The 23,494-nt window shown below is 49.7% G+C and overlaps 3 protein-coding genes across 4 annotated transcripts in view; 2 read left to right on the top strand and 1 right to left on the bottom strand.

The window, feature by feature from the left end:
* Window positions 1-1,022, top strand: part of CCL17 (C-C motif chemokine ligand 17) — a 2,505-nt gene extending 1,483 nt beyond the window's left edge. The window contains exons 2-3 of the mRNA XM_077751412.1: window positions 77-194; window positions 790-1,022. Of these exons, the coding sequence (XP_077607538.1) occupies window positions 77-194; window positions 790-895 (224 nt within the window). The 3' untranslated portion in view covers window positions 896-1,022. The remainder of the gene's footprint in view (window positions 1-76; window positions 195-789) is intronic.
* Window positions 1-23,494, top strand: part of ADGRG1 (adhesion G protein-coupled receptor G1) — a 215,981-nt gene that overhangs the window by 5,150 nt on the left and 187,337 nt on the right. The window lies entirely within an intron of this gene.
* On the bottom strand, window positions 4,942-17,849 carry CIAPIN1 (cytokine induced apoptosis inhibitor 1). Of its 2 annotated transcripts, XM_077751271.1 has the most exons (8): window positions 17,669-17,849; window positions 17,047-17,199; window positions 15,617-15,693; window positions 11,782-11,950; window positions 10,381-10,454; window positions 9,371-9,486; window positions 6,171-6,252; window positions 5,456-5,654 (listed from the first exon to the last, which is right to left on the bottom strand). In XM_077751271.1, exons 1-8 carry the CDS (start codon window positions 17,823-17,825, stop codon window positions 5,544-5,546), a joined length of 939 nt encoding a protein of 312 aa, XP_077607397.1. In that variant the 5' UTR covers window positions 17,826-17,849; the 3' UTR covers window positions 5,456-5,543. The 2 variants fall into 2 exon arrangements, with proteins under 2 accessions (XP_077607398.1, XP_077607397.1); XM_077751272.1 differs by lacking the exon at window positions 9,371-9,486 and having other exon boundaries at window positions 4,942-5,654.

Genomic DNA, 23,494 nt, shown 5'->3' with positions numbered 1-23,494 from the left:
CCCCCCCCCAGCCCAGGCCCCCCCCCCCCCCACAGGCACTCACAGACACACCTGCTCCTGCCTCCTCTCTCCACAGCGCGAGCCACCAACGTGGGCCGGGAGTGCTGCCTAGAGTACTTCAAAGGGGCCATCCCGCTCAGAAGGCTGACCGGGTGGTACAAGACCTCAGCGGAGTGTCCCAAGGATGCCATCGTGTAAGTGTGCCCTGGCCCCCGCCCCCCCACCCCCTTGCTCCTGGGAGCTGAGTCAGGGAGCAGACAGACCCCGGAGCTCCCAGAAGGGTCACTGGGGAGAGGAGAGAGTGAGGCATTTGTGGTCCCCTTCCCACCAGGCCCTGCTCCTCAGGGAAGCCCCTGCACCCCACATTGTGAGACCCAAAAGGCCCCAGCCTGTGAGGTTCAACTCTTCATTGATTTATGGGGAAACTGAGGCCCTGAGAGAGACAGAGCAGCCCCATGTCACACGGGCAGTCCGAAGCCAGTGTGGTCACTTCCCATGGCTTGGTCTGAGCCGGGCCCCTCCTATGTAGCCCTAGTCCCTAGGCCCTAGGTGGGCATGGGCAGTAGAGGGACAGAGGCTTTGCAGTGCTGGCTCCCTGGGAGGGCGAGGACCGGCAGGGACCTTGGGGAGGTCCAGAATCACTGAGGACAGAGCCTGGTGTCCCCGATCTGTCACTGATGTGCTATGTGGCTTCAGGCAAGTTCTTGCTCCTCGTGAGGCTTCAGCATCCTGATGGGTGCGGAGCAAGGCTGAGCCCAGCCCCTGATGGGTTTCTTCCCTCTTGTGTAGGTTTCTCACCCTCCATGGCAAGTCCATCTGTTCCAACCCCAAGGACGCGAGGGTGAAGAAGACAATCAGTTATTTGCAGAGGGTCATGAACCCTGTGCTGCAGTAGTCCTGATTTCTGCCTGGACCATTTGGAGACTTCCAGCCTCAGTTCACTACCCCAAACCCGAGCTGCCCGAGTCCGGTGAAGGCCCTACAAGGACAGAGAAGACCCCTGTCCTCTTTTCTGGTCTGGAACCATGGCAGGAAAGAGCCCCGATTAAAGTCTCTCTCTTTGTACCTCACTCTGGGCCAGCGTGTTCTGTCCTCCCAGCCTGTCAACACCACAGGGGCACTCACAGAACACCTACCTGGTCCTGCCCTGTCCAGGCAGGGAAACTGAGGCTCAGAGAGGGGCATACCTCAGACCACATGTGAGGGCGAGGGAAGGCCCCGGTGAGAGTGGCCCAAGTAGGGGAGATGAGGGGGTCTCTGGGATGAGCCTGGCCTCCAGGAGACCTTCCCCAAGAATGGCTGCCCGTCCCCCGGTTCTCTCTCCTGCTCTGATGCCTCTGGCCCTTGGGGACCGTAGGGCAGGCTGCTATGACGGCATTGTTCTCCCAGTTGACCCCTTGGTGGCTCGGTCAGTCCTGACTCCTCCATTAGAGGGGAGCTCCGTGAGCCACCAGGGCACCCCACAGCATACATGCTAAGAAGGATGGGGGATGGGGAGTTATGGACTCCCTTCCCCCAAGACTGCTCTCTGCAAGCCCAACTCAGGGCTGGAGCTAGAGCCTGTAGGGTGTGGGGGAGTTAGGGCCTTTGAATTCTAGTTCTGTCTCACTCTCCTGACCAGCCGGGGCCTTGTGGCTTCTGTCTCTGGGATGTTGTCTGGGGACAGGAGCACCGAGTCCTTCTCTTCCTAGGATTCTGTGATCTGCCTTGTCAGAGGGGGCTGCAATCAGGAGTTATTTCAGGCAAAGCTTTGCCTCCTGTTGCCCCCTTGCGGTCAGTTGTCTTTCTGCAGGCCAGATGACAGACCCGAGCCCACTTTCCAGTCGGGGCACAAATAAAACCAGAAAAACAACAATAATGAGGCTGAGGATGGTGAACTGGCTTCTTTGTAACCCCAGGGTCTCCTTGACCCCGGGTGGCCTCTTCCCCTGCTCTGGTCCCAAGGAGTATCCTGCTGACAACTGCCTTGGACCTGTTCCTGGGGACAGCCTGGTCTGAGTTCTTTGTGAAAAAGTATCTTCTGGATCCACCGAGTGGGGCTGCGGGGTGGGGGGTGGGGATTGGAGGAAAGATGATCTCAAAACAGAGAGAGGTAAGAAGAAGCCTCTGTGACAGCAAAGGAGAGCAAGGGCTGGGGCGGGACCCCTCTCCCTTGGAGTCCAGAGCCTAAAGACACTCTGAGGACTCACAGTTCACCCGTGCACAGAGAATAGTTGTTTTAAAAGAATCAACGTCTTTTTGTCCAAGTGGAAACTTCCTCAGAGGCCCATTTGTAAACTCAGAGAAGGGGAGCTGCATGGTGGACAGTGAGGATGTTTAACAGCAAGATCAGGATGGAATGGGGGGGGAAGCGGGGGCAGGGCGAGATGCAGGAGACGGGATCAGCTGTGACTTGGGGACTCCCCTGATTAGACCAGAAAGGGACCAGAAAACAGAGAAGTGAGGGCATCACATGGTTCCTTCCACCTGGAAGGTGTGCGCCTCCGTGGACTGCAATCCAGCACCTCTCCAGCGCTCGGCGTGGCTGCAGGGAGCTTCGGCCAGCCCCCCGCCACGCCCTGCCCCCTTGGTTACAGCTATTGCACGCTTGTCTTGCCGATGAGCTCGTGGGGGCTGGTATATGAGTCGGGCAACTCAGTCCCTGCCTCATTTGTAGGGCGGGGGGAGTGCTTTGTGCATAGTGGACATTTGATTTACATCTTCAGCAACCGGCCCCCCGCTGAACTCCACGAGGGGCCCGAACAGAGAAGGAGAAATCCCAGAGGAACCGGGGCGGTGATAACCGGATTTCAAACTCAGCCTTTAAGAGGGATTTAGAATCGAGTTGCTCTGCGCTTGGCCACCAGAGGTCGCTTCAGCGTCCAGATAAAGATTGAGCCCCAGGGGCCTGACAGCCAAGGCCTGGCCTTTTTGCTGTTGCCAGGGGCCAGGTTTACCCACTTCTGATCGTAGGCGCTCAGGGCCCGGGTCAGGGTGTCTGCGGCTGGTGACCCCTTCTCCTGAGGCAGCAGGCAGCAGAGGCAGGGAAACCACCACCACTGTGCCCGGGGTTAGCTGGATGGAAAGAGGGGCAAACGCTGCCAGGACTACAGGGCAGCTAATCCCAGCGGTAGGGAGCAGGGGGCAGCGCCCAGAGCTCCGCGCTAGGGCTGTTCCCAGCCCGTTTTCTTAGGTTCTGCATTGGCCTATTTGGAATTGAGGAATCACCGGGCGAAGTACTGGCTGAAGCTAGTTACAACACCCCTGCGTTCCAGCTTTGGAAGCCACGCCAAAATCACACTGCAAGCAAGCTCTCTAACCAACCTCAAGTTCATTCTGCTAAACACCTCCTTCCTGCAACTCACACCACAGATCGGTATTTCCCCTGCCCCAGATCACCCAGGGCCTGGTACCACACCGCTAGGGACAGCGCCCTGCCCAAAGCCTGTTGGAACTATTCACACTAGCCAGCCCTCAGGCTTTTCCCACGGGGACCCCAATAACGGCTGTGGCCTCCGCCCCAGACTTGAGCTCCACAGCCCCTTCTCTTGGGAAATGTCAACAGTGAATTCTTTCACTAGCACTGACCTCCCTCTATCAGCAACTCAGCCCCCCACATATGTTAAAACCCCCCCCCAGGTATATTTTAACACGCGGGGTCGGGGACCTGCTCTGAATCCGCTCGCCACTGACTAGCTGCGCGGCCCGGGGCTCTGCTAGATTCAGCCCAAGATGCTCTTTGGTTCACAATCTCCTGTCCTCAACCTGAAGGCTAGAGGGTTTTTTTTGCCCTTCATGTTGGCAACTGCAACAGAAGCAACTAACAGCATCCCTGCCTCTCTCAGTAAATATTAACATGAAGTCTAGTCTGGGGCTGAGTTAGTTTACCGTTGTGGTGTAACAAATTACCACGAATCTAGGGGCTTAAGACCATACACATTTACGGCTGCAGATTTTGTGGGTCAGGACCACGGGCACAGTGAGGCCGGGCCCCCACCCAGGATCTCAGCCACTGAGGGCGAAAGGCCCCTTTCTCGTCAGGCAGCAGGGTCTGCTCTTGGCTCTCGGAGGCCCCACAAGGGCCTTCTCTCAACACGGCAGCTGCAGAAGGCCGGCCGAGAAACTTTCAGTTCCCCAGTGCTTTTAAAGGACCACCTGACGAAGGCAGCCCACTCAGGGTACGCGCCCTTCTAACTGAGGGTCCGTTAGGCGCTTTAATTACGTCTGCAAATCCTTTTGCTTTTGCCACATGATGTAATCTAATCACAGCAGTGATGTCCTGTCATACTCACAGGTCCTCCTCAAACTCAGGGACAGGGGCCCGTACAAGGGTCTTGGGGGTCAACGTAGAACCCTGCCTACCATAGGGGCTTTGGAGTGGAGTCAAACTAGAGCTTAGCCACACCCATAAAGTCCACCAGCAGGGACCAGGATAAGCAAAAGCAGTCTCAGAGAACGCAGTCAAGTTTCAAGGACAAATACCAATGAACATTTTCATTTATTGGTAAAATATACAAGTCCTGGTCTCACTCTTTTTTTTTTTTTTTTAAAGTAATCGCTAGGCCCAACATTGGGCTCAAACTCACAATCCTGAGTACAAGAGTCACATGTTCTACCAACTGAGCCAGCCAGACACCCCCTAAATCCTGGTCTCTTAAATCCATAGAGTCTCCAACTCTTTGGGCAAGATCAATTCCAAGTCTGCATGAGTAACAAAGAGAATGAAAGATCTCCTGGTCAGAGAGATTTATTGTTGGTTTAGATTTCTGTCCTGCTTTCTTCTAAATCCTTACCAACCTGGCCTCTTCCAAAGTAGATGGAGATAGGCCTGATCCTTAAATGCAGGACTGGCCCCACTGTGATACTAAGTCTCTCCAAAAAAGACAGTTTTGTGGCCCAAGTTGAGCTCAGATGGCTGTGCCCGACCTCACACACACAAACATACCCTCTCCACAACCAATATGCAGAAGTACACAACTTTAATAACTACAGAGTAAACGACAGGATGGATACAATACAGTAAAAGGGGGTGGGGTGGGGTGGGGATAGAAGGACAGAGGAACACTGAATATGATCACAGCAACCAATGGGTGATTCCTTGGTGCCCTGAGGAGGTCATGAGACACCCGACTCCTGTCGCCAACAGCCGCAGGCTGAGTAAACCAACAGCTCTGGAAGACAAGTAGTGGCACTACAGCTGGGCTTAGATCGGGGGCAGGGCCTCTTTGTCACAGAGTGGCAATACTCTGAGTGTTAGGTCAGCGCTGTGACATCGGGAGAGGGGCCGCCTCAGGACGCACTCCCATTCCCTCACACTAGGTGGAGAAGGAGGCCCCCGACTCTGAGGAACCAGGCCCTGTAACACCTTGGTCTCTGGGCACATAGCAGCACTGCGCCCCACTGTGCCCCGCAGCCAGCTTCACACTGTTTACCAAGCGCCCTCCCTGCAGGTGGAGTTCACGCAGAGAGGGAGCAAATCCGGAGGAGGTGGGAGGAACCACACGGTGGGGTTCGAGGGGCAGGAGCTGGCCGGAGGAGCGCCTGCGCACCACGGTGCGTCCCTCCTAGGCGTCGCTGAGATTGCTGTTGGTCAGGAGCACCTGCTCCCCGGGTTTGAAGGCTGGCATCCCAAGGTAGGGGCAGCTGGCGCAGCGGAAAGCATCGCCCAGGTAGCACTGTTGGGGGAAGAGACAATCATACGGAGAAGCGGAGAGTCAGCGTGTCCCAGGTTCATGGGTGGGAAAGGGATCCCTCGTTTCCTAATGTGGCCATAGAGGCCCAATGGAAACGGCCGGGTGCACATGTAGGTCCAACTGAGATCCAAATACCGAGAGTATTTAAGATCTCTGCTTTTATGAAAATCAGGGGCCTGGGGGCAGTTCCTTAGAGGCCATATTTCTACATTCTCAGCAGTTCAACTCGTAGCCAAGCACAGCCAAATGGCTGAAGAGCATCAGGCCGCTGTGAAGTGGGAAGAACGGGGCCAAAAAGGAGAAACAAGAGCCCCCGACGGGCATGAGGCGCTAGCCTGCTCTCAGGAGATGACCTCCCTGCCACAGACACGTTCTCACACATTTGCCTGATTAAATACGTGGGCAGCAAATCAGAGCTGGAGCCAGCCTGTGCTGGGTTTAGGCTGATGCCCAACACCAGCGGGTTTGTGAACACGGAGTACAGATCCAGGTACGTACGTTTCCACAAGCCGACTTGGGCTGGGACCTCGCCTGTTCCTGTGACTTCTCTTTTTCCAGTTCTTCCGCAAGGCCACAGGTGCTGGGGGGAAATCAGTGGCCTGTGAGCGAGACGCGCCACCACCCAGGGGCCCCAAATCCTTGACAGAGTCCAAACGTGCCCTCAGACCTTTCTTTTTATACCAGAATGTCTTAACCCACAGGCCCACGGGGCCAGGCTGATAATATAAGTGCGTGAGACTGTTCAGAGAGACAGAGTGGTGGGGAGCGTGGGGCCCAGAGGGAGACGTCCTGTCCACACGGGCCGGCCACCACTCTGCTCCAGCTGATTAAAGCCATGTTGAGAAGCAGACAGTGTTGGCACATTTTCCAAAGCTAAGGACACACAGAAAAAAAACCCCAAAAAACTGGAGTTTTACTTGAAGTCTCCCGATTTGTGCACACTGGCAACTTTCACACTTAAAAAAAACACTGCTGACTCAACAAGCCCACACACCATTTAACTTGTTACCACCCTTTCCGTCCATAAAACAAATGCAAAAGCACTAACAGCAGCGTTTTCCAGGTTAAGAGGACAGACTGAATGCATGCACCTACTTTACTTTCCCTCAAGGTCCCAATGAAACTTCCATGAAGACATAACCCTGGACGGCAGGAACTGGGGGAAAGGAGGCTGTGAAGACACAGCCCCCGACGGCGGGGACCGCGGGAAATGAGGCCATGAAGACACAAGGCCCGACGGTGGGGACAGTGGGGACCGCGGGGAAAGGAGGCCGTGAAGACACAGCCCTCGACGGCAGGACCGCGGGAAAGGAGACAGTAGCGATGCAGTGCCAGGCGTGCATGGCAGGAGGCGTCCACTGCAGGGAGCTGAACTCGGAGCAGGCAGGCAGCGAGAACGCCACTGCCACATAGGTGGCCAATCCCCAACCCACACCACACCCCAAACCCTCCAAAGGAACTGCCAGCCCCAGAGAGACCCTTCCTTCTCTGAGAAATCGAACCACCCCAAAGGGAGACACCCAGAGACACTGACTTGGCAGAGCACCCCCCAGCCTCCCTTCTCTAAAGCCTGGCCAACAAATCCCACCACTGAGCTTGGGGCTCCAGGGAGCTCTCTGTTCTACATTCCTATGATGGAGACAACCAAGGCTCGTGAGAGGTATAGACCTCTACCTCAACGTGACAGACCAAGCTGCAAGAAAAAAAAGCAACTTGGAAGAAACAGAGACTATGCAGGGAGGAAAAAACCCACAAAGAACTACTGCTAACCCCAGGAGAAAAGAGAAGAGATCACACCCACAAAATAAAAATAGGATGCTATGCTAAAAAAAAAAAAGGAATCTTAGAAATTAAAAACATAATATAGTAGAGGGGCACCTGGGTGGGTCAGTCAGTTAAGTGTTGACTCTTGATTTTGGCTCAGGTCATGACCTCATGGTTCCTGGGATCGAGCCCTGTGTCAGGCTCTCTGCTGACAGCGTGGAGCCTGCTTGGGATGCTCTCTCTGCCCCTCCCCCATGGGCTCACACTCTCAAAAATAAACAAATATTTTTTAAAAACCCATGATAGCAGAAATAAAATAACTCAATAAAAGTTGTGGAGGATAAACTTGCAGAATTTCCCAGAAAGTAGAGCATAAAGAAAATGTTAAAGAAAATAAAATTACAAGACAATTAAAGACATGCAGCATCTTGAGTAACAGGTCACAGAGAAAGCAAAGAGAGAAGACAAAAATCATATACAAAATTAAAGACTATTTCCTAAGCTATGGACGTGGCTTCTAGACTGTAAAGATGTTATGGACGTGGCTTCTAGACTGAAAAGATGTATTGAGCGGCTAGTGCAAGAGATGTGAACAGACCCTTATTTAAGACATTACAAGACGATACTAGGGATAAAGATGACTCTACAAACTCCCAAAATGGAAAGAGAGGTCTTACAGAAAGATCAAGAAACTGAATGGCCTCAGATACCTCTTCACAATCACTGGAAAAAAAAAGACAGAAATGTATTCAAAACAATGTAAGAAAATTACCTCCAATCTAGATTTGTAAGAAAATTACCTCCAATCTAAATTTCCATACCCAAATTACAAAATCATTCATAAGAATAGAAAAAAGGCATTTTTAGCCACACAGTCTGCAAACAAACCTAAGAAACACAGTGTACCTCTCAAGCAGCTTTTCTGAAATAAATGACTAGAGAACTGACTCCACCAAAATAAAAGAGAAAACCGAGAACAAAGCGTGGGAGACAGAGAACAGAAAAGCTGGCGTAAGACAGATGGAGGAGAGCCCTCGAGGGAGCAGTAAAAGGGACTCCAGGACGTCAGCGCTGCTGTGGACAGTCACACGTGTGCACCCCAGCAGTGGCATAAGAGACAGACATGCTGAAGGCTGACCCTGTCACAAGCCAAGCTGCCGTCACCCACTGCTTTCACCCGAGGATAGGCGAACTAGCCCAGGTCCTGGGCTTATGTGGACCATGTACCATAACAGCGTTCCCTCCCTCCCCCAGCCTGATGATCTGCGGGGGACACTGGTGGCCTGCCACGGTCCCCTGCAAACAGGAGAGCTCTGGCCCTGGTGGCTCTAGATCAACACACACAGAGCAGCGCCTCCCTCTGACCGCGTGTCTGCTAGCCACCAGTCGCTGAGTCACTGCATCGCTATGCCCTCCAGGCGATCCCCCTCCTTCCCCTCCTTCCCTCCCCGTGCCGTGCCCCTGGTTCTGAGAACTGTCTTGTGACTCTTCACTGGGAGACTTCACAGATGTGGGATACTGGCCTGTCCTTGCCTCCTCGGGTGTGGGCTTACTACTCAGTTCTTCACCACTAAAGAACGTATTATTTGGAGCTTCACACTATGTGGTAAACTAGCAAATAAGCCAAGAATGATTACCATAAACTTGGGATAATGGGAGTTCTGTGGTGAGAGGGAGCAAGATGCAGCTGAGGAAGCACGTGGAGCTGACTTCTAAGGTCCTAGCCACGTTTCCGATTCTTCACCTGGCTAATCAGTACACGGGTGCTCATTTTATTACTGTTTAAAATGCACCTGTTTAAAATACTCCTCTGCATGTATGATGGATTTCACTATAGAATATATATTTAACAATAATAAAGTATTCTGATTCCTTGAGACTCAAGAAGCCACTAGAAGCTTCTGTTTCTAGATCCTGCTTCTGCCAGCACTCACCAATTCTTGCAGGCCTTCCTCTTTTTTCCTTCTCCACATGCAGGAGCCCGCAGGGAAGCTGGATCTGGCTTCTTAAAATCTTCTGGATCCAGCAGCTCATCAGAGTCAATGAGATCCTGGAGAAGTGTTCGAAGAAGTTAGTGACACGGTCATGATCTCCGCTAACAGAAGGCTGAATAAAGGGATGCGGTGGTAGCGGGTTTATACCATCCACCTAAAGGTCTCCACTGCCCTGCTCTGGGCTGATCACATACTCCAGCTGGCCACTGCAGGGATAAACTATGTCCACAGAAGATGCATCAAGTTGTGAGGGGACCGGGAAGTAATTTAAAATGTGCAGAGAATGTGTGCGCATGTGTATATATAGGGAGAGCAAGAAGAACAAAAAGAGAAGCGTTGTATTTATTCAAATACATGAAGGGCTGTCATGTGAAAAAGGGAATAAAATATTTTCTACATAATTCCAGAGAAAAAGACAAACAATGACACGTGCATTTGCGCAATGCCGTGATAAATGCGTGGACAAGTCATCTGTGTGACGTGTGGACAAGTCATCTGTGAGCTCTAGGCAGGCACGAATCACAGCCTGTCTCACTTTCGCTAGAACTTTAACAGTTGCAGGAATGAAGAACTTTATTACAGACACAGGACTGATCAAAGATGGAAAAGTATTGCTCTTAAGACAGTGAGCGTTCAGGGACTTGCCCAGGCAAAGGAGCCAATAAAAGGTTTTAGCTGACAAACTCTATTCAGGTTCACACATGCCCACGAGAATCTTTCACATATCACATGAAGTGAGAACAAGAAAACCTGTGAGGAAAAGAGACACTGAAAAGGAAATGGAAAATGCCACTGAGGCGGAGTTTCTTTCTGAATCAAAAATGCCAGTGACGGGCACAGATGCCGGGCATCCTGGCTGCACGTCCAGAGAGGCCGCTCGGAACTGCGAGCTCTCACACCCGCAACGAGGCCTACGAGGAAGCAGCGCGGTGCCCGCCATGTCCACTCACCACGCTCTCGTCCTCCATGTCGTTGGCTGAGAGGGTCCAGAGCTTGGCCGCTGCAGGGTCCACGGCAGGCTTTGCTGAGTCCGAGCAACGAAGACAAAGAGCTCAATGAAAGCANCAATCACTGTGTCGTGACAGAAGCCATCACTTGCTAAGCACTTGCTTCATATCAGGTACCGTGGGAAGCATTTTCTATGCGCTGCCCAATTAAACCCTGCTAAGAACCTTGGGAGGTAAGTATGTGGTGTCCTGATTTTACAGATGAGGACACCGGTTCCCACATTAGGCCACCTTCGGAGCCACGAACAGGAGTCTGTCCGATGCCTCTGACTCCATGTTGCTTTATCCTCGTCTTCGTTTCCATCCCTAGAACCTGGGGCTAATCATACTCCCTATACCTACTGCAGGGAGATCTGAGGAGCTGAGAGAAAGTTGCCCAAAACCATCGTAAGTAGCAAAGCTGCTGACCCACGTGAACCTGTCACGTACAAGAAAACGGGCGCCAGAGCCAGTGGCGGTGGTATAACACGGACCAGCGGCAGACGCCTGCCTCACTCCTCCCGGCTCTATCCGGGTGTGTGTGTGTGTGGGGGGGGGTGATGCAAGGAAGGCCCTGAAAGAGCCGAGCCCAGAGTCTGGCGGCAGGTCCTCAGATGGGCCTTGGGGGTAGGTGCCTCCCCAAAGATCACTGTTGCAGCTGGGTGCTCAGACCTCCCGCGGGGCGAACCGCTCAGCTAAGCTGTCCCTACCCATTCTGGAACCAGGACTCCAAAGGCTGGGATTCCAGAGGATTTCTTAAAGATTTTGGCTGGCCTGTCAAAGCAGAGCAGTGTGAATGTACCTGTGAATTTTCGTGTACTTCGCAGCTGGGACAATTTCTCTCAAATCAGGCCACATGAAATAGTGATCAGAAGGGTGAGGGGGTGGCAAAGGGCAGGTGCAACTTTCTGAGAAGAAATATTTTTACAAGTGGCTTAAGATCCTCAAAGTAAGAAGAGCTGATTTTGCCAGCATGGAAAAGACACGCTGGCAGAGGAGCAGGACACTCAGCGGCCATGACCACCAGCAGGAGACCTTCTGAGAATAAATGTGTAGTTCTGAGGCGTGGAAAGACTGTTAGCTAAACCATGTGGCTCGGGCCTCTGGAATCTGGGGAGGCCTTAGTGTCTTCTGGGGCAGAAGGGGTTGAACTTGGTGATACCTGTGTGTTATTTCAGATTTGGATCTGACTTTCCCCGGGACGATGGTACATTAAACACTCCTCCATGTGGAAACGACCGAAATCAAGGAAGGAGGAGTCAGCCCTCCAGAAACTGCACTGCCTCTGTTTCAATCTCTGGCCCGACGTCTCACATGTCCTTCTAGGCCCAGCTGGACAGAACAGTGTCCTCAGGCCGTTCCTACCTGGAGGAGAAGACTTCTTGGCAACAGAAAGCTTCAGTTGACTAGAAGAGCCCACTTCAAAGTTGGGTTTTTTGCCTGTGATGCGCACAGACAGCAAGCTGTCACTTTGGTGACCCAGGTGTTCCTGGACAGACTGTACCTCTTCGGGGCTCAAGGACTCCCGCAACAGCTGGAATGCAAGACATCATAAGGATTAGGCCACACTCTTCCCACAAAATAACGCTGTACTATATCTACCTATACAGGCGTCAAATACTCACTTATGTGTAGTAAGCATCTCATGGGGCCAGATGACAGATGTTCCCTCATGCCTCACATTCAGTTTCTCAGTGATCTGTATCCTGGAGTGTCATTTTGTCTATGTGCTTACTCTGAGCCAACCCTCTAGAAAGTTTTAAAGTATTTACCAGACACCTGTCTATTAGGGACAAGGCACTATGCCTGTCATTCTGCAAGGTGGAATGATTAGGATTATGAAGATGAATCAGACATGTTGAAAAGGACCACAGCCTATGGCAGGAAGGCATGCCCACAATAAAGAGAGTAGAAATGAACTAGAGAAAAAGAACCACAGGGGGAGGGAAACGTTTTCTGGGGAAGAAGTGGCAGACAATCGATAAAGGTAGAAAAAAATGTGGAAGTGTTACCTCTGTGCTCAACAACCACAGAATGGCTGAATAAATCTTAGCCCAACCAGAGCACTCAATGTTGTTAACATCATTAATAAGAATGAGGGGCAATGCATTGAAGGTGGTTAAATGTCAAAGATACCTAGGGGCACCTGGGTGGCTCCGTCAGTTAAGTGTCTAACTCTTGGTTTCGGCTCAGGTCATGTCTCACGGGTTCATGGGATCGAGCCCCACATGGGGCTCTGCGCTGACAGTGTGGAACCTGTTTGGGATTCTCTCCCTCCCTCTCTGTCTCTCCCCTGCTCATACTCTCTCTCTCAAAATAAACAAATAAACATAAAAAAAGATCTTTAAAGGTGGGGAAAAAAGCTAGTGACTGAACGATGTATATATACAACCTTATTTGCCTTAAAAAATGTCTCTCTTACACACACACATGAATACATAGAAAGGTCTTAGTGGCTACACACAAAAATGTGTTGCTGGCTTCCTCTGGGAAGCGTGAGGAGGGCCTGCAATGTCACTTTATATTCTATATGCTCCAGTATTAATTGAATTTTTACGAGCATCTCTTATTTAGAATATAAAACAGAAAACCCTAAACTAAGAAAAAAATAAGAAAGAGTAGGCATAAAGAAACTGAGGTCCTAGGTCATGTTGCGAATAGGTGACTTACCAGCGATCACGATACAGCACTTATCTCTCACGCAAGAAAACTTCAACATCAAAGAAGAATGTAGAAACATGAACACCTCCATTTAACCTAAATATTTCTACCGAATAGTCAGAAAGGCACTCCCTGCCCCTCCCCCCACAACCTGCCCCAGCCTCCCACCAAATATCTGAGGACGGTCCCACTGCCTGTATCGCGCTTGGGGCTAAGATTTGTGTCCATTAAGGGACATGTGTTGCGCTCTCCCTGCCACTGTGGCCACCACCCCATCCCAGTACTGAGGCGAGAACACACACCTCAACCCGTGTGGGTGCAAGATGTGTCTCTTCAAAGGACAGGCGTCCCAGAAAGTTCTGTCTTTTGAGGCATCACGTATCTTACATACAAAGCACTTCCCCCGCTTGCTTCCTAGTCTGCGCAACACCATGCACCTCACCTCCAGGGCCGTTACTCCCCTGCAATTTTCTCTGTAATGACTCACAGAGATGGGGGGCGTGTCACCCAAGGCTTCAACTCCCAGCAGAGAAGACTGTGTACCAACATACCTCTCTCACTTCCACGAGACCAGAGAGAGTCAGCGCCGAGCACAGCTTAGAGGTCGTTCTCACTCTGCTATTGTTCACTGCCGAGAGGAAAACCCCAATTAGCAGCTTTAGGGGACAAAGCAGGGAAAATAATAAAGGCTCATCTGGGGTGGGTCGGCAGGCGATGGCGATACGACAGCAGCGTGTTGGTATTCTGACAGATGCTTGTGGTTATTCCAAGTGCTCCTACCTATGCTCTTAAGTGTCATATAATACTTCCATTGTTACGGTTTCTTCTCACTTGGCTTCCGGGAAATACCTTCCAGGGGTTGGTGGCTGAGTGAGAAAGAGGCTGAGGGACTGTAAGACACTCAGGTGTTCTCTCTGCACCCTTCTGACANATACAGGCGTCAAATACTCACTTATGTGTAGTAAGCATCTCATGGGGCCAGATGACAGATGTTCCCTCATGCCTCACATTCAGTTTCTCAGTGATCTGTATCCTGGAGTGTCATTTTGTCTATGTGCTTACTCTGAGCCAACCCTCTAGAAAGTTTTAAAGTATTTACCAGACACCTGTCTATTAGGGACAAGGCACTATGCCTGTCATTCTGCAAGGTGGAATGATTAGGATTATGAAGATGAATCAGACATGTTGAAAAGGACCACAGCCTATGGCAGGAAGGCATGCCCACAATAAAGAGAGTAGAAATGAACTAGAGAAAAAGAACCACAGGGGGAGGGAAACGTTTTCTGGGGAAGAAGTGGCAGACAATCGATAAAGGTAGAAAAAAATGTGGAAGTGTTACCTCTGTGCTCAACAACCACAGAATGGCTGAATAAATCTTAGCCCAACCAGAGCACTCAATGTTGTTAACATCATTAATAAGAATGAGGGGCAATGCATTGAAGGTGGTTAAATGTCAAAGATACCTAGGGGCACCTGGGTGGCTCCGTCAGTTAAGTGTCTAACTCTTGGTTTCGGCTCAGGTCATGTCTCACGGGTTCATGGGATCGAGCCCCACATGGGGCTCTGCGCTGACAGTGTGGAACCTGTTTGGGATTCTCTCCCTCCCTCTCTGTCTCTCCCCTGCTCGTACTCTCTCTCTCAAAATAAACAAATAAACATAAAAAAAGATATTTAAAGGTGGGGAAAAAAGCTAGTGACTGAACGATGTATATATACAACCTTATTTGCCTTAAAAAATGTCTCTCTTACACACACACATGAATACATAGAAAGGTCTTAGTGGCTACACACAAAAATGTGTTGCTGGCTTCCTCTGGGAAGCGTGAGGAGGGCCTGCAATGTCACTTTATATTCTATATGCTCCAGTATTAATTGAATTTTTACGAGCATCTCTTATTTAGAATATAAAACAGAAAACCCTAAACTAAGAAAAAAATAAGAAAGAGTAGGCATAAAGAAACTGAGGTCCTAGGTCATGTTGCGAATAGGTGACTTACCAGCGATCACGATACAGCACTTATCTCTCACGCAAGAAAACTTCAACATCAAAGAAGAATGTAGAAACATGAACACCTCCATTTAACCTAAATACTTCTACCGAATAGTCAGAAAAGCACTCCCTGCCCCTCCCCCCACAACCTGCCCCAGCCTCCCACCAAATATCTGAGGACGGTCCCACTGCCTGTATCGCGCTTGGGGCTAAGATTTGTGTCCATTAAGGGACATGTGTTGCGCTCTCCCTGCCACTGTGGCCACCACCCCACCCCAGTACTTAGGCGAGAACACACACCTCAACCCGTGTGGGTGCAAGATGTGTCTCTTCAAAGGACAGGCGTCCCAGAAAGTTCTGTCCTTTGAGGCATCACGTATCTTACATACAAAGCACTTCCCCCGCTTGCTTCCTAGTCTGCGCAACACCGTGCACCTCACCTCCAGGGCCGTTACTCCCCTGCAATTTTCTCTGTAATGACTCACAGAGATGGGGGGCGTGTCACCCAAGGCTTCAACTCCCAGCAGAGAAGACTGTGTACCAACATACCTCTCTCACTTCCACGAGACCAGAGAGAGTCAGCGCCGAGCACAGCTTAGAGGTCGTTCTCACTCTGCTATTGTTCACTGCCGAGAGGAAATCCCCAATTAGCAGCTTTAGGGGACAAAGCAGGGAAAATAATAAAGGCTCATCTGGGGTGGGTCGGCAGGCGATGGCGATACGACAGCAGCGTGTTGGTATTCTGACAGATGCTTGTGGTTATTCCAAGTGCTCCTACCTATGCTCTTAAGTGTCATATAATACTTCCATTGTTACGGTTTCTTCTCACTTGGCTTCCGGGAAATACCTTCCAGGGGTTGGTGGCTGAGTGAGAAAGAGGCTGAGGGACTGTAAGACACTCAGGTGTTCTCTCTGCACCCTTCTGACAGAGAGACACCGGGCAATGCCGCCCGAGATCTACGTTCCCAGCCGAGACGTCTGGCTATCTGCATCCACGCCACAGCTGTCCACATCCACATAGACACCTCTACACAGTTCAAAACACGTTCATTCTCTTACTCTGTTTATAAATTAAGTAATCGCATATTGATGGGAAGTGTTAAAAATTCACAATTGAATGGCTTTTTCAGTTCGCTACTGAGAAGGGAGGCTTTTATTTCCTGGATTCCAATATTAGTTTCACATGAGTCAATAAGACCACTCATCACTCCCAGACTTCTAGTCGTTATTTCCTAACGTTTTATTCTGAAATAACTGGAGGTGCACGGGAAGTTGTTGTTTCATTTTTTTTCTTAAGGACCCTTCACCTCATTTACCCCCATGGTAATACCTGATGAGATTGGGCACGTTCAGGGTGGTATGGCCGTAGACCCCTATGGTAACATCTCACAACTACAGCACACCGGTAAAGACCAGGAAATTGTCACCAAGAGTTCACGGTGCTACCCAGATGTCACGAGTGTTACGTGTGCTTGTTGGCGTGTGCGAAGCTCTGCACACACAACCTTACATGCTTGCGGCTTCCTGTGAGCACTACCACAGTCCAGGTACAGGATGTTCCGTCACAAGGAGCCCTCCGACGACCCCTTTACCTCCTCCCACTCCTGACCCGTGGCAGTCCACAATCCACGACTCATCCAAGTTGTTGCACCTATGAGGGGCGGATGCCTTTTTGGCGCTCCAGAGTTTTCCATGGTGTGGATGTACCACAGTTTAACCACTCAACCTGCTGAAGGACCCAGCCATTGTCAGATGGGCAGTTTCCTTCTATTTTACTACCGAATGGGTCAGTCAAAGGTCACAATTCCCTCCGACGTACCGCTTCATGTTTCTACAACGCACTGCTTCATGTTTCTGCAATCATTTGCCACCAAGGAGAAGGATCGCCAAACGACACCTCCTGCTCCGAGAGGTGCAGTACACATTCCTACAGGCTGAATGCTGTGAAATCCTAGTCTTTCAAATGAAGATCTCCTTACCTACAGCTGTCTCTACTGGCTCTTTCAGAAAGAGACATCCACCAGGCCGAAGGATCCGGGCCATCTCGGCCAAAATCTCAGCACTGTGCAGAGTGGCGCTACCAGGAATCACACCCGACAAAATAACATCAAAGCTGGATTCCTTGTGGGCAGCTGCAAAGAAGGAAGGCTCCAGTCAGCCACCAGCTGGGCCCCAGGGGCAATCCGCCAGCCCCTCCGAAGCCCCTCTCAAAGGCTGCAGGCCTGGCCCTGGAAGAATGAACCCCGACCCCCCAAACAAATGTTCTGATACCACCATCCCTAGCAAGAGGGGAGATGAGGCTGCTGCCCTCCCTCCGTCTCACTGATTTCGTGTCCTTTTATATGTTCAGGGAAAGGAGTGAAAAAGAAAGGTGGCTGAGGAGAAATCTTTTTAAAAAATGTGGAATATCTAATAAGAAACAACGGACTTCTACAAACCATCAACTACACTCTTACGTCCGCTGTATCTCAACTGAAAACCAGCAGGTGACCACCTACTACTACTGTGTGCTGCCCGAAACGGCTCAGAGATCAGGGCACCACATCAACACAGCATCCTCCCGACCCCCGTGGCCCCGTAACGATGTGTGTGGGCACTCACACTGCAACAGCTGGCTCACGTTCTCCACACACACTCGGCCTTCGTCACCGGTTAACGTCCGAAGCTGATCCACCAGATCTTTCAGAGCCTCCGCCAGGGATGACTTATCCCAGATCACTGCCACACACTGGCCAGCCGAGACCCCATAATCTGCCATTCCTGCGGTTGCTGATGGACCTAAAGACTTTGGGACAAAGGAGTCAAGACTGAGTAGAAACAAAAGCATGATTTAATCCACGAAGAACCATCAAATGTGATTAGAGTCTCAACCTAATTCGGACCTCTCGCCAGGGAATGAACCACATTGGAACATCTTCCTATAGATGCTAGAGACTGAACAAATGAACCCATTATCTCAAGGGTCCCTAACCCCAACATTCCCAAACAAGGCAGGTTGCTTCCCTGCTGTGAGTCCTGACTTGGCTGTCAAGTAAGGAAGCTGAAGGCAGAAAGATGATTTCTGTTTTGATTTGAGACAACTTGGCTTGAGCAGAATATAAAACACACAGGACCTTAATTAGGCAAAAGTATGACTCAGTAAAGAAGGCAAATAAATGGGCAGATATAACCCACCCACAAGCCTAATGTTTTTTTTAGAAAAGAAACAACATATTTAAATTTAGCAAATTGAATAATGATATTTTCCCTTTCATCAAAATATGAAAATTCAATTCCATTAAATCTGCAATGATCAATAGTGCCTCTTATGTCTTTAACATTTAATGTTAGTTCAAAACACTTAAAATACATTATCTCAACTGAATCTCAGCACAACCTTAAACTAGACATTCTTCCCATTTTACAGCTATGAAATGGAAGCCATGGACTTTGCCACATCACACAACTAATAAATGTTGTGGGATAAAGGAAGACCTAGAATTTGAATCCAAATCCCTATGGTTGTAAAGCCCATGTTTTTAACCTATGGAAATCCCTTCCCCCCACCACCTTGAGTCAACTTTCTCTTCCATTGGGTACTGAGATGAGTCTAGAATGTGCTCACAATGAAATCAGGTCAGGCGATAGCATTCTACTTGGCTTCTCCTTTCTTTCTTAAACATTAATGCCACCAAGGTTCCGACTTAAAATAGCTTTAATAAATGGCATAAAGGCAGAAGCCGTGGTAGACAGGTCAAACATGGATTGGCGTCATGCTGAACACTTCCATCTTCTGCAGAAATGGCTAACTCAGTCACAGTTATGCCACCACAGACACTCGGACTGAATTTAAGCCATGTCCACCACCTTCTTCCTTCTTCAAAAATATTCACTTCAAATGATGCTCCTGCCCCTACAAATCATGGCCAAATCTGCCAGTCATCCTTTTTTTTTTTTTTTAAATATTTTTTTATTTATTTCTAGGAGAGAGAGCATGAGCAGGGGAGGGTCAGAGAGAGAGGGAGTCACAGACTGAAACAGGCTCCAGGCTCTGAGATGGCAGTCAGCACAGAGCCTGAAGCGGGGCTCGAACCCACGAACCGCGAGATCATGACCTAAGCGAAAGTCGGACGCTTAACCGACTAAGCCACCCAGGCGCCCCCAAATCTGCCAGTCATCCTTAAATATGATACTGCTTTCGTTTTGTCACTCATTTCCTAAAGAAGTGTATTTTCTAGGTGGAAACAAAACATTCTTCTGGAATCAGGTCCTCCATAATCTGGCTCCACCTGGGTCTCCCACTTCTCTGAAGTGAATCCCTCCTTATTCTATGAAAAACCTCTATCTTTTTGTTTTAATCATACCTTTTATCCAACTGCTTCCATGTGGAATGCCCACTTTTTATGACCCTGCCCTGACTGCAAGCCCCAGTAAAAAGGATGCTAAGTGTTATCAGACAAGCAGGATTCCTTGGTCACTGAATTGTTTTTAAGTCCTTAAAAAGTACATAACAAAGAAGTGGAACTTTTGGGGCTCCTGGGTGGCTCAGTCAGTTAAGTGTCTGACATCGGCTCAGGTCATGATCTCACAGTTCGAGGTTTTGAGCCCTGCATCGGGTTTTGGGCTGACAGCTCAGAGCGTGGGGCCTATTTTGGATTCTATGTCTCCCTCTCTCTCCACCCCTCCCCCGCTCATGCTCTATCTCTCTCAGTCTCAAAAATAAACTAAAAAAAAAAAAAAGAACTGAAACTTTTAAGATTTTAACAGTCACATGTTGAGGAAGAACTCCCGCAAATATATCTTTTTAAGTTTATTTACTTATTTTGAGAGAGAGTGCGTGCATGCAAGTGGGGGACGGGCAGAGAGAGAGAGAGAGAGAGAGGATCCAAGCAGGCTCCATGCTGTCAGCACAGAGCCCAATGCAGGACTCAAACCCACAGCCGAGATCAAGAGTCAGTAGCTTAACCCACTGAGCCACCCAGGTGCCCCCCCACAAATCTTTAAGGTAAGCAACCTGGGATCAGTCTCCCTTTTAAGAACTAGCCAGGGAAAACAGGAATACAGATTGCTGGGCGTTAGATTATAAGAAATAAAGGACTTGTTTCTAGAATGATATTGGCACCGGTTCTCTGCTGGGACAATAGAAAGCCACAAGCTCCCTGCCCACCAGCAACAGCTACAAACCTTGCACTGTACTCAGGGAAAGACCATCAAGAAAGAAAGAAGGTGCAAAAGTCTGTTAGAGCAAAACAAAAAGCCTGGTGTCCAGACCTTTTCAGCAACCTTAAACGGAGGCGGTGTTCACGGAGCACAGGATTTGAATACAGATGAACTCGGGTTCCGTCTACCGCGGGATTGTCTGCTTATCAGCTACATGACCGTCGGTGAGTTATTAGCCTCTCTCTTTTCCCATCAATAAAGAATAATAATCTCCTAGTTTGCAAGGCTGCTGTACGAAGTAAATGAGAAGACAAAAATATGCAAAGCACTCGGCAGTGCCTGGCACACAGAGCTCAACAAAATAATCTCCTAAGAGAACTCTTAATTTTTGGTGGCCAGTTTATTTGCCTTTACTTCAAAGAGTCCCTATAAAGCCTCTTCTTTCTCCTCAGCCATGCCCGCTGAGGAGCCCCCAGGGAGAGATGAGAAGCTTCTTTCTCACTGTGAGAACTACACAGGAGAAGAGCTGCTCTTTATGACATTTTAGACACTCCGCCAGTGGACTGTGTCAGCACATTAGAAGAAGGTAAAACGCTTTGCGTTCCATATTTCCTCCAAACTAATCTTCTCCAGCAAGAGGGACCTCATAAAATACATTTACTAAACATTAACCCTCAAAACGCAGATATAGCCACCACTCTCGGTCAGCATTTTCCAAATAAAATGGGACATGACGTTCTTTTAAGTATCTCAAGGCCGAAGAGTGATACCTTTCATCATCGGAGTTCTGTGTTGCCGTCAACCTGCCTTTTTAAACCAACTATAAGGAAAAAATGTCTGGCACCTAAGTCAACATACTTAGAAGTGTGACTCAATGTCGTATCTAAAAGGAGGTGGAGTTGAAGAAGCCAAGGTCATGCACGTGGCCTTGCTTGTTAAGCACTGCTCCAGCACTTCCTGCTGCACGTAAGTGCCCGGGGCTCTTCTAAAATGTTGCCAGGCGGGGAAAGCAGATGTCTGAAAATAACTTCTGGGGATGCACTTGTTTATTTCTAAGGTACCCAACAAACATCAAATCATGAGGCATTTGGCTCCTCTGGAGGATGAAGGGAGCCGAAAGAAAAAAAAAAAAGATTGGGGCACCTGGGTGGTTCAGTCAATTGAGCGTCTGGCTTCAGGACAGGTCATGATCTCATGGTTCATGAGTTCAAGCCCCTCATTGGGCTCGCTGCTGTCGGCACAGAGCCTGCTTCAGATCCTCTGTGCCTCCCTGCCCCTCCCCCCACTCTCTCCCTCTCCCTTTCTCTCTCTCAAAAACAAAAACATTTTTTAAAAAGAGAAAGAAAATAAGAGAGAAATTTGGATACCAGTTCTTACCAAGGATCAAATCCTTTTAAGTAAGGTGCATAAAAAATTCTGAGAATACCGAAAGTCCTCAGAAAGGAAACATGTAAGTATAATGAGTGTGTGTGTGTGCGCGCGCACACACAGAAAAAGAGATGATAATCAGCAAGAAAACAAGAAACTCAAAGGAAAAGAAATGCAAGACTGTCCCCAGGCAATTAGGTGTGTGTCAAGAATTAAGAATTTCAGGAAGAATACCCCAGAGCTAGAATTTCCACAGCACAGGCTCATTTGAAGATGGGTGGACAGAACTCAGAAAACAAAATCTCATGGACAGATCAGTAGTGTTTTAATGAAATCCAGTGCTGTGGATCTTAAATTTTAACAGCAGGGGAGTCATTCTTTCTGGCTTAGAAGGGCTTTCCTGACACCTAGGCAGGGAGGGCAAGATGTTTTGAAAAGACTAGTTGATAAACGTCATGCAAAACAGATACAAAGACCAGGGTCAAACTGCAAACACAAAATTTACAGAATGACATGCTTTGCTCCTGTCATCAGTTATCCCGAAACCATGTACTTTTCCCCTGTTAATATGAAGCCTTCCCTGATGACAGATACCACAGCGAGGCACTCTACGTTTACACTTCAGTTTAGTGTCTGGTCCATAACCTCCCTGAGTCATTCAGAGATCGGCACTTAATGTCGGAAAGGACACCACCAGCGGTTCCTTAACTTGCAAATTCTACAAGTCACCTGGGGGCTTTGTTAAAATAGGATTCCCGGGGGGGCGCCTGGGTGGCTCAGTTGGTTAAGTGCCAACTTCAGCTCAGGTCATGATCTCACCGTTCATGAGTTTGAGCTCTGCATGGGGCTAGCTCAGAGCCTGGGGCCTGCTTTGGATTCTGTGTCTCCTTTTCTCTCTGACCCTCCCCCACTCACACTCTGTCTCAAAAATAAACATTAAAAAAAATTTTTTTTTAAAAGATTCCTGGCCTGCACCCGGATGTACTGAACAGGGTGAATCGACGCACCAGGAGAAAGACCTGGGCCTCCGATTTATTAATAAGCATCCTGGATAGTTCTTTGGATCTGGCAAGTTTGCGAAATATTCAATTATACTGTTAAAAAGAAGACAACAGGCCCCAAATGGAGTCTGCTGTGCAAAGCACACATCATCACCTAACCGAAACTTAAGGGCCGTTTCAACGTTCTCCAGGAATGTAATCTTAAGGGGTCAGTCTGGAATTTTCCAGTCTGCATCAGTAAAGTAATCTGCCTAACAGACCCCTTCTGTCCCCTTGCCTGAAATAATCCTCACCCCGCCCCCATTATAACTTCCCTGTCTCACCCCCTCTCTGACTTTAAAACACCTTTCCTTTACTTGGGATGGGATGCTGCCCAATTCATGAACTGTATAAAAAAGATTAGATCTTTAAAAGTTACTCGGTTACATTTTTGTTTATTTAACACCAACTTTGGAGGTTCTGGCAAGTCATCTGGCTCAAAATTACAATCTAGGAGTTAGACACACCCCCTCCCCCCCAAAGACGGAGGCCTCAAGCGCCCCCAGTGTTTGAGACGAGGGCCAAGGTCACAACGGCGGGCTATTTAACAGAAGCGGGTCTCAGACCCAGGTCTCCGGGACGCAGGCTCAAGGCTCCTCCTCCTCACCGCGCTGACCCCGGAGCCTCAGATCCGGGCCGGCAGCGCAAGACACAAGGCAGCCCGGGAAGGTCAACCAGCGCCAGGACCCCGAGACAGGCAGGGCCGGCCGGCCCCCACCCCACGGGCTCCCTCGGGCAAAAGCCTGCCGTGCTCCCCAGGGGGGTGATCATGGTTCCGTGTCCACCGAGGGACGGCGCTGGGAATAGGAAACAAGAGGCCCCAGGGGCGAGGGTGGGCCGGGAGGGGACGGCTGGGGAGATCGGGTCCGGGGCCCGCACT

This window comes from Crocuta crocuta, unplaced genomic scaffold (assembly GCF_008692635.1).
Source record: "Crocuta crocuta isolate KB4526 unplaced genomic scaffold, BGI_CrCroc_1.0 scaffold124, whole genome shotgun sequence".
NCBI lineage: Eukaryota > Metazoa > Chordata > Mammalia > Carnivora > Hyaenidae > Crocuta > Crocuta crocuta.
The sequence above is the reverse complement of the archived record's forward strand: the minus strand, read 5'-3'. Positions and strand labels throughout refer to the sequence as shown.

Excerpts from the sequence above, each read along its gene's own strand:
- CIAPIN1 (XM_077751271.1), bottom strand. The coding sequence starts at position 17,825 with ATGGCAGATTATGGGGTCTCGGCTGGCCAGTGTGTGGCAGTGATCTGG. Across the intron at positions 11,951-15,616 it reads GTCTCGTGGAAGTGAGAGAG|CTGTTGCGGGAGTCCTTGAG; the intron begins GTATGTTGGTAC and ends CTTGCATTCCAG. Across the intron at positions 9,487-10,380 it reads ACATGGAGGACGAGAGCGTG|GATCTCATTGACTCTGATGA; the intron begins GTGAGTGGACAT and ends ACACTTCTCCAG.